At 36.4% G+C, this 17,991-nt stretch overlaps 1 protein-coding gene across 1 annotated transcript in view; it reads right to left on the minus strand.

Annotated features, from left to right (window-relative positions):
• CORIN (corin, serine peptidase) overlaps window positions 1–17,991 on the minus strand; it is a 161,187-nt gene that overhangs the window by 130,580 nt on the left and 12,616 nt on the right. Inside the window, exons 2-3 of the mRNA XM_072862094.1 lie at window positions 11,278–11,422; window positions 492–944 (exon numbers count right to left, since the gene is read on the minus strand). Of these exons, the coding sequence (XP_072718195.1) occupies window positions 492–944; window positions 11,278–11,422 (598 nt within the window). The remainder of the gene's footprint in view (window positions 1–491; window positions 945–11,277; window positions 11,423–17,991) is intronic.

Consider the following 17,991-nt stretch of genomic DNA (forward strand, 5'->3'; position numbering starts at 1 on the left):
TTCTCTGTAGACATTTTGATTATAGTCCTCAGAAACGTCACCAGAATTTTATTGCTACATAGAGAAACTGCTTCAAATTAGAGAAGAATTTATCCATTAACATAGAAAAAGTTGTAACTGTAATTACATCCCAAGTTCAGGAAGGTACTTGCCACATACATAATTTTAAAGAAACATAGAAAATTCAATCTTCAAACTGAATACGGTCTACAATAACTCATTTTCAGCCTTGGTAAGCATGCATGATTATCACCAATTGGAGAATGTATTGTAAGTATTCATACCTGAATTTACTGCAGCTTCCTCAATGGGGTCAATCAAATGTTCTGATAAGAAACCAGTTGCTTGCAACATGGAATGTGCATGACAAAATAAATTATCAAAAGGGACACATTCCTCAGAAGTCATGGGAACACATTGGGAAGCATGCCAACAGTATGTTCTATACTTTTTGAGTCAGAATTATGGAGCCAAATAAAATGTAAACTTACTTTTTTTCTGATCCATTTTTTGTGACACAGATGGATGGGTAGAACTTAATACTGGCAGAGTGGTCATCCTCTCTGTGTTGTTAAAGGATGCATCTGTAGACCACAAAGTTGTCTCCTCTGCAGTGGCAAACAGCTGGGTGCTGTCTTCAGAGCCCTCTGCCAAAGCAGCATCATATGTAGGGTGAGGACTGAGCACTGTGGCTTGAGTTGCGAGAGCAAATGCATTTTCCTGGAAAGTCTCTGTAAATATATTTGAGTTCTTGTTCATTTGGTCAATGTGGGACAAAGGCGTGGTGGTCCAGGAAGAGGGCTGTGTGCTGAGATCCACTGTGGGATCAGTCTTGGAACTGTTTTCAACCATGTTTGGCAAAAGAACATCAGATGTTTCAATGTCACTGTTAACTGTAAGGACCTCACTTCCATTTGAATAAAAGCATGTTTTTTCTAACACCCCTGGAAGAAAGGAAAAAAAGCACCAAAATTACCATCACCTGTAAGGATAAGTGTAACCAATTTTTTTTGGAAGGTTAATAATAACTATAATGGCACAGATTAAAAAAGTAATATTTATTTCAAAGTTAAAATTAAAGAGAACTCAAGTTAAGAATTTCATATAGCAACAAAATAACAGTAGCACATCAAAACAAATCTGACTACTGTAGGATAAATAGAGAAACATATAAACAGAGAAACAAATAAACGCTTCCATGAACTAAAAAGGTTTTAATCTTACTTGTAGTAGGTCACTGAACTCTTATATGTTTATAACTATAGAGTGTAATTTCGGGGAGCTCCAGCATGCATTTGTTCTATCATAGTGTTAACAAGATTGGCAATACTATTTTTTTTCTCTTTTTAAATTGCATCATCTCTTGTTTTCATAGTACCACCATCTTTGGAAAGCTAATTCTGAAGCTTCAAGGGCACCAATAAATTTTTAATATATTTTATATTCACTAACTTTTAAAATGGAAAGAGGTATTGTTTTCCCTATATAGGACTACATAATTTAACTACCGCTGCTAATTATAGGTCTGTGAGTTCTTTGTCATTCTTCTTTGATACTGGATTTTAAATATATAGTTGTATCCAAAATTTTAGGCACTTGCTGTATATATATTTTTTTTGTTCATTTATTATATCATAGACAAACACAGACTTTGCTTAGTTATATGTGTTGAACAGTTGCAAGTAATTATAGTTCACAAATCAAAACAAGGAGATGTATCCCATAAGCATCAGGGAATTCAAACTAAATCCTAAGATAATCTATTTTTAACCTGTGACTATTACTGAAATATGTAATTAATCCAAATAATAAAGAAGGCATCTCAAACATATATAGGACATATGACTTAGTTATCTATAATAAAAACTACAAATACTAAACTCAAATTTTTTAACCAAATATATTAGAGTCATATTGAATGCTAGGAGAGAAGCACCACTCTGTATCACAATATAAGAAATTTTTGATAAATAGCAAAAGCAATTTTTGCCACCAGCTAGTCATGTAAAAGAGTTTAACTATCATAATAATCACAGTTCAGCTAGACTTGATTACAAATAATTAAAAGGAATCCCTCAAAACATAAAATCTCCCAACTGTTTTTAAATACCCTGGCAACAATTGATAATTTTAATAGCTTTTCTTGTTGTCTAGTCCTAACAGTGATATTTAAGCACTCCTCTCACATTGTTTCAAAACAATAAAGTAAAAACAAGGGAGTGAAGAATATTTGTCCTTTCAACTATGGGACACAAATACAATAGCCTTTCCTTAACCAAAATCCAAAGAAAAGGCCTAAAACGTGGCTTCCTCCAGCTGGGCTCCACGTGGAAAGAAGAGAGTTTTCTGCTTATCCTTTCAGCTCCTTTTCTTCTCTGTCACTCTTACTGCTAGCTACAGGCCCTCAAGCCAAAAAGATGATCACATCTGAAGCACATTAGCAAGAATTCACCTCCTGTTGTTCTCTACAAACCCTCTGAATTCAAGGCAAATCACACAGATTTTTCTTTCCACTCTGATGCATAAATCATTTTTTCATAGGCCTCCATATTGATTTGATTCTTCATTAGCTGCTTGGTACAGATGACTCTTGAGTCCACACAAGAGCCACCACCATCTCTCCTGAACTTCATTTTCAGTGCGGTTATTGCATTTACCAAAATGGCTAGTCGCATAATCACCTCTCAGCCAGGCATCGCTCACCCGCCACCACTCCAGGCTCTCTCCCTAGCCAAACCCACTGCTCTGCCAACTCCAGGCACCACACACAGCCTGTACCCACTTGTGTATCCTGAGCCCCTTCCACTGCTGTTACTGAATTCCTCTTCTCACCCCTTCATGCACTCTGCAGCTAGACTAAATCAGTTGACTGGTCTGAAATTCAAGGACTGGGCAAGAGGAAATCTTTGTTAATCACAGCTACAAATAACTAACAATGCCAGAAGAACCCAACTTCCAGTTAGAGTCTGAAGTGACTTTGGATTGGGAAGCTTCATAGGTAAGAAGAAAAGAGAACTAGAATAGCTGAGAAGGGGCAATCTTAGCATTTCCTTTTTCATTGAGTAATCTGTAACTATAGCAGCTGGAACCAGCAAGAAAAACTTGCAAGATTCCTGAAATATAATGGGGTTCAATGAAACAGTTACCATCTGAGATTTACCATATCCTCGTTTATCCAGCCTGGGTTGTTTTGGCTCCAGCATCACTAACTGTGAGTAAATCTTTGTGTCTAACTTCTACTGGAAGAACCCAGGGGAACTTTATATTTATACATGTTAAGGTTTCTGGTTTTCCACCAGCAAATGTTCGTAATTCATTGGGATTTGAAGGAATTTACTGCATGTATTTTACAGAAGCAACTAAAGATCTCCCACCTGTAAATTATTTCAGCAGCAATTTTTTTTTGCTTGAGTCCTCTGGTCAGGCCAAATGGCAAGAATGAATGTGCTCTGGTTTCACAAATAGGGACCAGTAGTAATATGATTTGCTAAAATCTAAGGAATTGTGACTGATCATGCTCAGAAATTGTGCTCACTCATATGGAGCTTTACGTGGATGCTTTGGTTCCAAATAAAGCTTCGAATCTCTATGATTCAGTTTCTCTACTTTGTTTCAAGTTTCAAACCTCAGTAGCTTTTTCTGTAGTTTTCAAAAAGTTAAAATGAGCTTTTTTTCCTCCTTTGGAAAAGTGCATAATTTTTTTCTGTAACTCAAGAATAGCTGAGGGGTTTTTTTCACATTCTCTCTCCTCCTCCCTAGGCTCGTCTCTTCTCCTCCACTCAACACAAAAATAGAAAAAGCCTGGAAAAAGTTGGTCCCAAAGAGCTATGAATAATGATTTAAAATTAATGTAAAAATTATTAGCTATTTATATATCACTCAGCAGAACAGCAGGCAATACATTACAAGACAGGTAAACTCTTGAAAGAAGTTTAAAAAAAACTTTTGGTTTAATACAGTGGACCAATAAATACTGTTAAGGAAAATATTGAAGTTACCCACTGGATTCTATCCTCTCCCCACTCAGCCTTATTCCATTCTTTTTCTGGAACTACAAATAATAGCTATGTCTATCACTACCCATAAGGTCATTTACTTCTTTCACTGAGATCCCCAAATGCTCGTTTGCTTCTTCAACCCACCTTTCCAACAATAGCGTTTTTTGTTCTATTTTCACAGTTTCCTAGTGATAACAACTCCCCTTCTCTTCTTGACAGGTGTACCACACAATGAACCTCTTCTACACAAAAGGCCTTCCCAATTGTATCATCTCAGCTGACAATGAGTAGTATTAAAAATTTTTTTAACACTTTTTTTTTGTCCCCACAAAATAACTTGAGCTCTGGTGCATATGCCCTTGAGAGAGGTTGGCATAGACCTCTGTTTGGCATTCCCCACTAGCTAGCTCTAGATGACAACTCTGTTTCCACTTAGTATGTGAGGGTTTTGGAGGATCACGTTCCTCAGTCACCTTGTTCTCCCCCCACGTTTTCCTCCTGTCCTCTCATCTTCCCAATGCACAGTAGGGAATTCAAGCACTTAATTCCAGGCTATAGAGTCCACTCTCTGAGTTAGGCTCCCATTTACTTTGATTCTCATCCTTTCCCCCCCTAAAAATACTACTGTATATCTTCAATCTTAAATTAAGCTTACTGGAGATTTTTTATAGCATCAAAAGCCCTGAAGGAACTATTTAAATTTTAAGATACCTAAGAAAACAGTGTGATGCTTTAAAACAATAAATTCTTTTTTAATCTCTTCAGTATTGAGAATGGAATTACTCTCTATCAATGTCTGCTAACAGCCATACAACACATACAAAACATGCATTTTATTCATGTATGCATGCACACTATATGCAACTATTCTTCAGATGTGAGTTCATACAGAGCTGTAAACAGTAAGTCATAAGCCAGATAGTTAAGTAGTTGAGAAATAGCTGTAACCATTTTGGATTTGTGTCTCCAGCTACAGCTGGCCATGTCCAGATGACAGAAACACACAGCATGCTGGCCTTCATTGCATTTGGTACAAAAACGAGGAACTGGCACCAGGCTCACTCACTTCAAAGTGATGCTTTGCCAACAGTTTTACTGATCATTTTCCAGTTGCTGTTCACTATTGGGGAATTAATGTTTTATTTAAAGATCTGAAATGGACAGTTATGAGATCTAAGAAAGAGTCACATTGTTCAAGATATTAAATTGAGATTTTGGCAGTGTATACTGTGGGTGATTTCTAGGAGTTCACAGCAGGAAATCTCAAAAAGACCAAGTTTGATTAAAAAGCTAACGAAACAGAGCAAAGCAGCCTACGAAAGTATATGTAATGGATGAGGCAGTTACACAGGGAATAAAATGCTGGTTCACTACTATAACTAGCCAGAACATACCCACTGAGATTTCTGCTGCAGGCTCTGTCCCTATGACTCTGCACTCTGAAGAAATGGGCACATTACTGATAATATGGAGGTCTGATAGCATACCAAACCATTGCATATCAGCTGAGCTGCAGGAATAGACTTTATCTTGCTCCTCCTGTCAATTAAAGACATTACCTTAAACTGCTTACCAGCTGCCCAAGGGGAGATTTTTGGTTTTCGGGAGGTCAGTTGTTTTTTTTGTTTGTTTGGTTTTTTGCAACTTAACAGGTGACTTATGCAAATAATGGATCAGTTCCCAGATAAAATGGAACTCAAAAGTAGACTTTGTGGAAGGCATCTTTTAAAGAAGCTGCAGGATGAAGCTGGGCTCCTAAGGTCCTGTGCAGAAAGGAGAGATTTTCCCTTTCATCAACTTCTAGCTTTCGGGCAACGAAATCTCAGCAAAAATATCAGGATTGTACTAAAGGGCTGGAGGGGAAGACAGTAGCTACCTTTCATATTAACAGTTGTCGTTGCCTGAAAGTTCCCTGTTACAGTCATAACACTGTGGTCTAATAAAAAATCTTATCTGGTGTCTTTCTTTTTTCCTGTCTCTTGAGCATGATGTGTCATGTAACTAGAAATTTTTATTTATAAAGCTTTTCTTAACCTAAGAAATTAAATGTAACATACACATAATGGCTCTATTGCAATTCAGAAACCAATCCTGAACTCTGTGCCTGTGTTAAACACTCACTTTGCACTGGCTAATGAATAAAGCTTCACGGGCTCCTTGGGAATCAGTTATGCCACACCAGAATCCGTGCTTCAGTCACTGTGACCTTCTGTCCATCTGTGCTGGGTGGACTGCCAGACTTTCATTATTATTCTCTAGATCACAAGCACAATTCCCCACTGACCTCAGTGATGTCTCACAGCAGACATTCTGACCTGGAGCTGTAGTCACAGCATCTTTTTTTTTTCCAACATTCCAGGTGTATCAGTAAAGAAGGCTTGCTAGACTAAATTAGTTCTTATAGATGGGTGAAATACAGGCTGCTCTGGGATACACTCCTTTGGACATTCCCCATAATATAGCTGTGTTGGCAAGATCAAATTAAAGAACCAGCAGATCATTTAGGTGATGATTACCATCTTCCATCAGAAAAACTCCCACGACCAAATGGTTTATTTATATGTTAGTGTTAAACTCCTAAATTTAGACAACAGTCTTACAGCAAATATTGCCATTGATTGACAATGGAATTGTTTATATTTCATGTTGCTTTCACAATTATAACTTTTGTATCTCCATGCTGCTACTCACTTTAGATTTTAAGGACATGTCCTATGCTTCGAGGCTCAACATCATTTGGAGAACTACCAGCATCTCCAAATGATTCAGGGATCAAAATCCTTTTACTCTAGAGTATAACTATAACTCCCTGCAACTTTAACTGCCTCTGTGTGGCAAAAAGTTCCTTCTGGACCAGTACAGTTGGGTTCCCAAATTGATACAGGAGTCTTGACATATGCGTATTACGTTATGAATGTGGAAGATCCAACAGCCACAAAGCTAAGCCTAGCAGTTTTACTATAATGTACTTTTCCGGATGTTTATTCTGTGAAGGAGACACAGCTCCTTCTGTGTTCTCAGCAGGGGAAGGGAAAGAAGAACACAGGTCTCACAGATAATATAATAGCAATGATCATTGTTCAACCAGTGACATGCAAGAACATTGACAGCGTCTCTCAGGTGGACAGAATCTTGCTACAGATTTCCCAAACATCAGAATGATTTGAGAACTGCCCAGGCTGGTTCATACTTATACAAGGATAATAAAAATGCAGCTATTAGAGTGAGCTTTGTTTTTAAGGAGAGTAAGATGAAAATGCTAAATACAACCCATCACACATAACACTTGTAATAATTGAGTAATCACTGAGAACCAAAATTAATCTCAAAATACATGTCAGAGCCAAAATATAAACACTGCATGCTGGTAATGTAAGGATGGTGAGAGAACCAAAACCTCAATTATTTGCATATCCATAGTAAACAGTGCATCTTAGAGACTTTAATTGTAATCCTCATTCCCACCAGTGTTGGTGGACTAACAGATTTTTAAAATATTATTTTGCAAAATGCATGAACACCAAACATTGTGCATAGATAAGAGGGTATGCTGCTTGCCAGAAAGGCAGGCTTATTTGATGTGGTCCTGCAGTGTGATCATATGCCCAAAAATTACATCTGGACTGTAAAAGTCTGACATACATGAAACCATTATTATGTGTGTCACAAGACTTGTTCTGAATTCTACAGAAAACCGTAGACAAAGCATTAGTTGTGGATGGCTGTTAACAGGAGGTGGTAAAAGACCACATAAGTATGAGTTCAGGATACTGATGTGAAGGAATGGGAGGAATGGGACATCTACCATGGAATGCATTTATCACTATAAAATAAATATAATTTATTTTCCTTTATGGAACTGTAAGTATAAAGCATTTTGTTTTCCCAGATAAATAACTGCAATGGTAAGCAATTATGGTACAATTTAAAAAAATTGTAATTTGGTATAATGCTCACCAGCCATGAAGGACTTTCTAAAAACAATGTTTCAAGTGGTTTAGAACACTTCCTCTCTGCAAGGAAAAGAATGAAAATGCCAGAGGTTTTTCATTCTTACAAACATGCTAATTCTCACCTTTGTAATGTTTGCATACTATTCACTACTTAAGGATTTTTTTTCAGTGTAAGCAAAATGGGCCATAGACTACAGATTCTAACACAAGTGGAAGGTGATCTTCCACCTCTCCATTTTAAAGAAAGATTCAGCTATTCAAACCATGGATTCAGTTACTGTTTGTTTTTCTGGAAAGTAATGAACATTTACTATACTGTACTAAGTATAATCCCCAGAAAAAAAATATGGCCCAGTCTTATTAGAAGGCTCTTGATGTCTATAGGGGTCAGATGAAATTGTAAAATATCAGTAATTTTAGTCATGTATAATCTAGCCTTTTCTCTACCCTTCAAATTTATATTGCTGAGTTAGGTCTTCATGGTCAAGGTCTTGTATGTTAGGTCTTCAACAGTCCAAAGCAAGCACCATTCCTAAGCCCTCCTGCCCTCTGTTGTAACAGAGGCAATCAACAAATTATTATGGTCATGGTCTAAAGGCTAGAATTCCTTCATAGCAACTGGTACTGCCTCTACTTCAATGAGTGAAACAACATTCATTCATTACAAAGTTTTCTTCTACAGGCTGACAAGCATGCTATACTCAGAAGACAGAAGAGTATGCAGAGAAGAAGAGTGTAAGTACTTAAGAGAAATCAAAGCTAAACAACTCAGCTTGATATTTTCTTCTACGGACCATAAAAGTCTCCTGTATCTTTAGTCAAAATAATGTGTATTGCTACTGATAAGTTGCTTTGTCCTTTCTTTGTACATAGTTCTAACAAAATAACTTTTTCAAGGGCTTTGCATCTTGAATACTTCGATGGTAAATAATTTTTGAAAGGTTAATTAATTACATATTCTGAAAACAGGCCCCCATGACACACCTTGAGTAGGATATTCTCTATTACTACAATATAACTGTAGTGCTCTAGCTGTCTCCTTCCACCCATACCAACTTTTCAGTTTCATCAACATCACAGCTTGCAATGATGTGCAGGCAACAAAACAGATGTAAGGAAAGTGAACAGGAAAGTTCTAAGGTGCATGCACACTTTTTCATGTGCATATGCCTCATTTAATTAAAAAATATTACAGAAGGAAAATAATAATTACCTACAAATTTACCACAGGAAACAAAATACTTTCTTGCAAAATATAAAAGGCCTAATTTTCTGATGAGTTCATTACTGAGGTCAAATCAAAAAAGTTCATAAGGTTCTAAACGATATACTGGAGCTCTCTATTTATGTTTTAAGCACCAGTGAAAGATACTAGAATGACAACCACAGAATTTAATGCCTCCATTTTGTGAAAAAATAAGAACAGAATTTCCCATATATTGAACAATTTGTGTTAGCCAGTCGGGACTATCAACTCATTTCTTACATTGTAAGTCATCATACCAATATTAGTTATCATTGATCTGAAATTAATACAAACTACTATTCTGGATATAGTGTATTCTCAATAAATAGAACAGACTATATTATATTACACACACTTTAAAGATGCCCACAGAATTTGTTCATTTAATTCCAGTTATCAGATATATTTGTTTCTAGGCTATCAATGCACATAAAATGAAAGCTGCTAACTGAGAGAGAAGAATACTAAATTATAATCATGCTAATTCAAAAGATGCTGAAGGGAGCTTTGACAGTTTTAGACTTGGGTAATAACACCAAGTCTTATTCTTCACCCTACAGTAATTACATTGACTTAAGAGGAGATAGTCCTGATTTTTGCTATGTAAGTAGGATCGGAACAGGTCCCATTTTCCCAGAGGATTTCATACATTTTAATGAGTGTTATGTTGATACATGCCTCAGAGGAGGAGATTGAGTAGAGCTGACGTAAATATACCTGCTTTTTTATCTGCTTTCTCACCAAAGAATGAAAATCTAGGGCAGAGGATATGAAGGATACAAATGGAATGCTAAACATAAGGAAAGTAAATTGAATGGCATCATATTTCCTAATTGGCAGACTTACTTGATCTTAATCCACTTCAGACTGTTATTAGTTTAAAGACACATCCCAAGACTTACTTGTCAATCATAACATTCACTAGCTTTTTTTTTTTTTCACTTCCCTAACTTAAGCTAAATGAAAAGAACAGGCCTACAACGTCTTGTTGCAAATCCTTTACAGACTGAATTGAGAAAACAGATTTAAGTTGTCTTGATTTTGACAGTGCTGAAGGTGCTATTGAGATGTGTTTAGTTTCTTCCTGTGCTTGCTAACTGTTTGATTGTATGATGTGTATTGAAGTTGGGCGTTTAAAACAGGAAAATAGATTTATATCTGTATACCTCACACATTACCCCACTTGTTACAGATGTGCTTCTGAAGCACTTAAGGAAGCTCAACTAGAAAATATTCTCATTAACAAAAAAATAAGTAAAAATCCCAGAAACCCTCAGCACTGAAAGCAGATTATTTTTTTCCTTTTTTTTTTTCCTGAAAAAGTAATACTTGAACCTAGCATTACTGTCTTTCTCATATTGTAGTTGAAGCAATTTAATGATAAGACATGTCAGCTTCTCTAAAGGTAACAAAGGGAAGGCTTTTTAAAAAAATTTTGGTAATAAATTATTACCTTTTAATTCTGTAACAGACAGAGTTAGTTAACAGACTAAGCCATTATGAAATCTAATATACCTGGAACAAGTTTCCACAAAACATACTTGGGGTTCTGCATTGATACATATTTCACATTTAGAAGAAATGAACATATTTTTCCTTAGTGAAACAGTAATATTTTGTAGGCTGTTCAGAAAGATTTGTGGCTATTTATAAATCAACTTTCACCTGAAAAGAAAAATCAGATTTGCACATCAATGTGTGACATAAAGGGATAAATATTGCATTCCACTGACAGTGATCTAAAGTTCTAACATAAATATCTTTCTGTACTTGTAAAATGACTGCTGAAAACCATCTACATATTACATGCTCAAGGTAGTGTGCTCCTCAAAAATCTACTCTGAGAAATTTCAAAAAGGTTTCCTCTTCCGTACCTTAAATGCATTTTAAATATATAAATCTAAATAGCATATTTATTTCTCTGCAACAAACACTATCAAGTCACTAGGTAGATTAGCTTGTTAGGTAGATGTGCTAAGATATATCTTTAATGTCCACAATTACATTAGCACTTGAGAATGCAGTCTCAGTTTTAGTCTCCTTAATTAAAAATGTGTCCATTTACTCCATTAGCACTCACCTACAAAGGTAAGCAGGATCACCAACAAAAGGATAAGGGCACAGATGCATGGAATCAGTATGAGGAGCAAAAGTCGAAGAAACTTGGCAGAAGCCAGTTTCTGAGAGCAACCATCCCCCATATTATCCTCATCTGTTCCTAAGACCTGAAAAACAAAAGAGCACAGTTTCATCATTCTGGTGTCAATTAGTAACTCCTATGTTTTCAACAGCAGTCCTCCCCGTTGCACAGAACAGCTGTATGATTTAAATATATGCTATAAATGGCTTTTAGATTCTTAATGAAACTTTATTTTTGGTGGACAGCCTAGTGTAATCCATATAATTTAGTTTAGTTCACCCAATATCCACAGACTTACAGCTTCATTGAAATTTCTAAACATTTCTGATGAACTAGAAGTTGGATAGGCATTTCATTTGAAAAAATGTAAAATACATAATAAATTTAACCAATAAGGCTAAATACAGCTTATTTTATAATTAAAAATAATTCATTACTAATTATTCAAAAGCTCCATGTTCTTAAGTTTCCTTCATTAAGGAATCAAGCAACTATTGTAATCTTTGTTGTAAGTGATGATAGAAGTGATAAGGACTGTTCCACTTATTATGCACAATAATGCTGTCTCATTTTTTAAGTACTTTACAAAATTATAACTTATCACAGTATTCTGTGGAGTTTGCAACTGTATTTTCTGTTCTATAAATGCAATATAGAAGAATAGAGAAAAAATGATTTCCTGAATTCAACTGAGCTGCACAAAGTACAAAAATTCAAACCTTTGCAAAAGTCTAAACATGTATTTAATATATATATTTTTAAACGTAACTCCATAGGACTATGATCTCATACACTGGAAAGATGTCATACTTTTTAAACAGAAACAAAAACAAAATACCAAATGAATATTTAATAGCAAGATTGAAACTGTTCTTATGAAGTTAATACATCTTTATTCAAAATTGACTAAAAATAATTACAATTTTCCCTATGAAAAGGTGAAATTGGATGATAGGATTATGAATTCCAGACAATGTCTTCCCAAAGGATGACTAATAGTTTATCCTCTTTGTTAGGAAGATCAATCACATTGAAGTTGGTCGTGACAGGACACGAGAGTGTAAATTCATCCATTACCCTGACAGCCTCTCCCCAAAGAACCTCAAGAGACTGAGGTCTACAACATGTATACTATCAGTCTTGTAAATGCCAGTCTCTGTGGGTTATCCCGTTGGCTGGCTCTGCTGTAAGTGCCTTTCTGTAAAGAACAGGTTACCAGAGCAACTGGCAAAAATGGAAGTTGAACTATTTCTTAAGGAATTGCTGCACAGGGACTAGATTTATACACCCCCCCCCCCCCCCCCGCAACCTCACTGCCCGTTTTACTGCCTTGACTGAGAAGACTGTAGGCATAAATGGGATTTACAGCATAATTTTCCATTATTCTACACTGTCTCTTGTTCCAGCACAGCACAAAAACTGTTTGTAAGGAAACTTTCCTTGCTGGTAATATTAGAATTATCATCTATTTCTGATACCCCTGGTTACTAGACACTGCAGACACTGTAGAGACTGCAGACACTGTACAGACAGCAGAAATTAAGAAAACTGCATTTGTGGAGTTGTATGTACCTTTTCTGATACTGGTAAGCATCACATGTTATCTGACCTCCTTGAGATCCATCCAGTGCAGTGTCCCATATGACTTTCTTTGCTATTTCCACTGTTCAAAGTAAAGACCAGGTAACATTGAAAATGCATACAGTACCAGTATGGTGTGAGGTGCTAGCAGTATCTCGCTTGATAACTTCCTTCCTATTCCAGTGATTCAGTCTCAACACTGTCCTAGTACTGGGCTTATCTAGCAAGCAGGACATAAATTGAAGGTCAGCTTAAAGATGGTGGAGTTATCTGAACATCTGAAACAGCCAGCTCAGGGTGAGAACAATAAGAGTGGTAGCTCAGTCTATTGAAAAGGTACAGCCTGGGTGAGTTGACAAGGTCTGTAATCTGATCATCACCATTTCCCACAACAAGAGAAATATAAAGAATGTTGGAGGAAGTTAATTGGTTGTCAGAAGTGTTTTTCTTAATCAACAGCTTATTCAGAAGTTGCAAATGCTGCAATCCAAGATTTCAGGATAACTCAGCTAAATTATTGCCCTTACCCACAAGTAACACCTCAAATACCCAGGCACAGATAAAGATAAGGATTTAGGTGACTTCTAGGAACCTAAATCCAAGTGACATTTAGACAATCCCTGCTTGACTATGTAACTTCCTGCAGTCCACACTTGCCTACATTTTCATATTAAAGTCTTCAAAGTCTGCCTGAAGTTTTGTTTCTGGTCATGCTGGAATATAGCAGCTTAGCAGCTACTCGTGGCAGGCTTCCCTGAATTCCATAACCTTGGTTTGCACAGCCTGTATTAGGCCCCCTTGGGAGGTCTGAGTGCAGGTAACAGAGGAACAACACAGCTCTGTTATGATACAAATCTCTCAAAACACAGCTGCCATAACTACTTTTGAAAGTACAGCCAAAAGAAAACAGAGAAAAATGGCATAAAATTGCCCTTTCTAACAGTGCAGTGGTTACAATGCTCCTGCAGGAAATCGGGCTGTTGAGTTCAATTCCCTCTTCAGCCTGAAGCAGTTAAAAATTACATCTACAACTCAGTAGAGCATCACAACCACCTGAACGTAGACTCCTCCTGAATCAGAGCACACTAGCCCTTGAAGTCACGATATTCTGTAAAAAAGAACACAGTTCTGCTGGGCCAGATAACAGGGAGCAGGACCATCACTACACAGAACAGTGATTAGGGCACTCGGGAGCTGACTTTCAGTTTCTTCAGGACAAACAAACCTAAGATCCAGCTCGTTTTCCTAAAGGAATGAGTCCCAATCAAGATGCACTTATTGCAAATCCCAGGCAAAAGTGCCCAACTCTACCCAGTATAATACAAGGTAAATGCTGACCCATGACTCCACAAAGAGTTTGTCTTAGGAGTAAAAAATTTATGTTATCAATAAACAAAAAAATTGTATTCTCAAAGAACTGAGAAAACACACAGAAATAGTACTCATCATCAATTTTTTTTACTCTTCTTGTGAGGAGGAGTTGATATTGAATATTTTGGAGATACATGAGATCTTAATCATCCCAAGCACAAGTGTATAACTGAGAGCAGAGTTACCACCACTGTTGTACAGATGCCTCAGAGCTGACCTAGGAGAAACATTAAATATGTGCCAATTAAAACAGTGAGCTTCTTATGTTCCTCTGTTTCTGTGAGAAATTGTTTCTAAAGTCTATTGGCATTGTGGATACTAGCTACTTTAGGCAAATGTTCATAGTAAAGGAGAACCTCGAACATTTTCTTTCTTGTCAACTCTTGAAAGCAACAATAAACTTCAATCTTTGCATTGACAACTTACTACCATAGATTTTAAAAGGGACTGTTGTATCCAAATTTGCTTTCAATGACTGCTCAAGAAAAGAATGTTGGATTGTGAAAGACATGCTTCTCTAAACACCACAAATTGCTAGTTTTGTATAATAGCAACATAAATATTTATAGGCAACTAAACAGCAAGTTGTATTTTTCCCTTCTACAGGAAAAGACCTCATGAAAAACACTAAACCTATTTAAAATCATCATCAGTGACAGCAAGTATAAACTTAATTTTTCCAGTTTTCCAATTTTGCCAGTTTTCCATTACTTGAACATCTACATGAGCTTTTTCCACCAATTTCTGTGGTGAATATGAAATAAAACTAGAGATAGTGCAATGGTTCCTATATCATCAATGAGAATTTAATAGTGTCCTATAGATAAAGATAAATGCATTATACCTACTCTTTATATATTCCCTGATACTGTTTATTTTCCTCTTGCCACCAAATACTGCAATACACAAAGAATATATGCACCAGTTTTAAGTGCTCTAGTATGCCAATGGTATCTGCATAAACTTCAGACATGCTCTGTCCTCTCAATTCTAATAAATAATGGAATAGAGGCATAAATAATGGACTAAAGGCATAAATAATGGAATCTTAAGATAAAAATGGGCCTGTAGAAGGAAACAGGGGTGCTACATGCTTATTCACTTGGCTCACTTCAAGCTTCCAGGTTAGTGGCCAAGATAAGAAACCAGACTCCCTCAACTCTCTCTGTAGTCAATCGTTTCTCTGAATCATACTCTGTAAGACTGAGGTACCTTGTAGATACACATTTATCTCCCTTTCCAAGGGAAGGGCAGGACTTAGAAGCAGAATCTTTGAGGGCAGACTGAAAGAAACCAACCCTTAATGCTGGAGATTTTGGCATAAAATAGATGTAGCACAGCACTGGACCAAAAGATATTCTCAAAACTTGAAGAATACTGGTGCAAGTTCCCTTCCTACCACTGTTGTTAGAAAACTTGATTCAAGAAAGACTTTTTTGAATTAAATACTGTGTGCACCATAGTTAGGAAATGCCAGTGTTAGGTTTTTAAGGCAACAAGTCATTTTTTTTTAATACAATCAGGTTTTGTATTAAACAAGAATATAGTCAGAATACAGGATGCTTAAAAACATCAGATAATTTCTTCTGACAGCTAAAAAATTCTGTCCCTAATGAAATGCCATTAACCACTGCTTACCTGAGTGCCATTCTTTCAGTAATGACTGCAGTAAAGGAAGTAAGTGGAAGTAAAGGAATAAAGTTACACCATGAAGTAACTCTGAGCTAATTTCAGCACAGATTTTTTAAAAATCCTAGGCTTATCTTGGACTGCTGGATCAAACTGCTCACAGCTGATTTTCTGAAACCACAGAGGCAGAAAAAAATAAGATGGAAAAAAAATACAGCCCCATCTGACTACAGAAAGACTGAAAATTCATTGGACCAAAATTCACAGCTTATCTTATGCAAGATGTGGGGAGAATCTGATCTCATGGGTGTCATTTCAATAACATGCCTGTCATATTAAAGCACAGAAATGACAGATCACATTAAGATTTATGGGTGAAAAGCCTATGGTAGCATGCGATTCTCCTTTTAGACACAAAAAGTATCTAAGTTACTAGTCTATAAAACAGCCTGAATCATGGTATAAGCACTTGACAAAAATATTTCCTGCTGTTGTCACCACAAACCTAACAGACGTTCTCCCAATAAAGAAATATAATTAGGGTTAACAGCCTACTGTCAGTACCTTCTACACATGATGAGTCTCTACAAAGAAATGTAGAAGACAACTGTTGCATCAGAAGCATCAAAATATCTTGAGCAAGCCATACACCAAAGTACTATGCGGTGTTTATGCTGAAAAGAAGTGGAAAGAAGACAAGTACTACCATGAAATGCAGAAAGACTGTCATTAGGGGGCAGTAAACAGGTGGCCTTGTAGAAATCCTCAGAATGCCATGGAGGAATCTGCTACCCAGCCAAACAATAGTTCATGTATGGAAAATATGTTAGATTATGAAAACTGAAAAGATGTCAGATTATGAAAACTATCTGCAGTTCTTTCCGTATCCTTGATATTGTTCCTCTTCTAATGTTGAAGCAGTGCTCTGTTGTCAGCTCCTGTGATTTCATCAACTCTCATGATGCTGGTCTTAAAGCTCTAGATATTGGATCCACATGACCATACCAGCCATTACAGCTTTCCTTTCCCTGTAAGGGAAGATGGTTCCCAGCTCTCATGGCTACAGAGCAAAAACTGAACATGTGAAGTGCCAGTGTTTAAACACACAACAGCATATATAAAGAAATTTAAACATACTCATTCTTACAGACTCTTTTGACCAACTCACAATATTCAAATGCCTGGGAGTAAGTAATAGAAGCTGCAAATGTTCTACATTTTTTATCAGTTCTGTCCTGTTCACATGAAAATTTGGGAGTCAGCAATGCACTTCTGTTTGACTACTTTATCATCCAAAAAATATAACACTGTGCTTTAATAGTCACTACTTTATCATCCAGAAAATATAACACCATGCTTTAATAGTCACTGTAACAAGTAGAAAGTGTAAGATAAATCCTCCAAAGGTACAGGCAAAGTCACAGGCTAAAAACAGGAACAGGCAAAAAGTCACTGGAAACAATGTTTTGCATAATCTTTCATTTTCAGTGTTACAGGAATCAGAGAGCCAAACTGAAATGGACCAACTGAAGAATGAACATTAAGGCAGCATAAGAAATTGGATACTAAGCGGCTTTTGTCTGCAAATACAAGTAATACTCAAATTCCAGTTTACACGAATTTAAGAACAAAAGTGCCATAGTTATTCTGAAAGGAAATAGTGCAATTTAGGGGAAAATAAACTTTTCACACAGCAAGGCAGCAAAAAGAAAAAAAAAACCTTTTCGTACAGCAAGGCCACAAACATGAGAAGCATGTTATTATCACATGAAGTGTTATTTGCACAATGAAATGCACTAGTTTTCCTGATAGTTCAAGTTCACTGTAATCCTGTAACTTCTCCCAGGAAATTCCATATCCTCAGACAAATTACAAATTGCTGACATAATTCATTCAAAGTTCATTTTGATGACCAGAACCTCCTTTCCCATCCATGAAATAAAATACTCTGATTTACCCCTATTTTAACCACTGAAATATAAAAATACTAAGTCATCATACCAATCTGAAATCCCAGTCAGGGAGATGTCATATAAAGCTGGGCACATCTTTCCAAAAGAAATATTTGGTTGG

Source organism: Ciconia boyciana, chromosome 5, assembly GCF_034638445.1.
Source record: "Ciconia boyciana chromosome 5, ASM3463844v1, whole genome shotgun sequence".
Classification (NCBI taxonomy): domain Eukaryota; kingdom Metazoa; phylum Chordata; class Aves; order Ciconiiformes; family Ciconiidae; genus Ciconia; species Ciconia boyciana.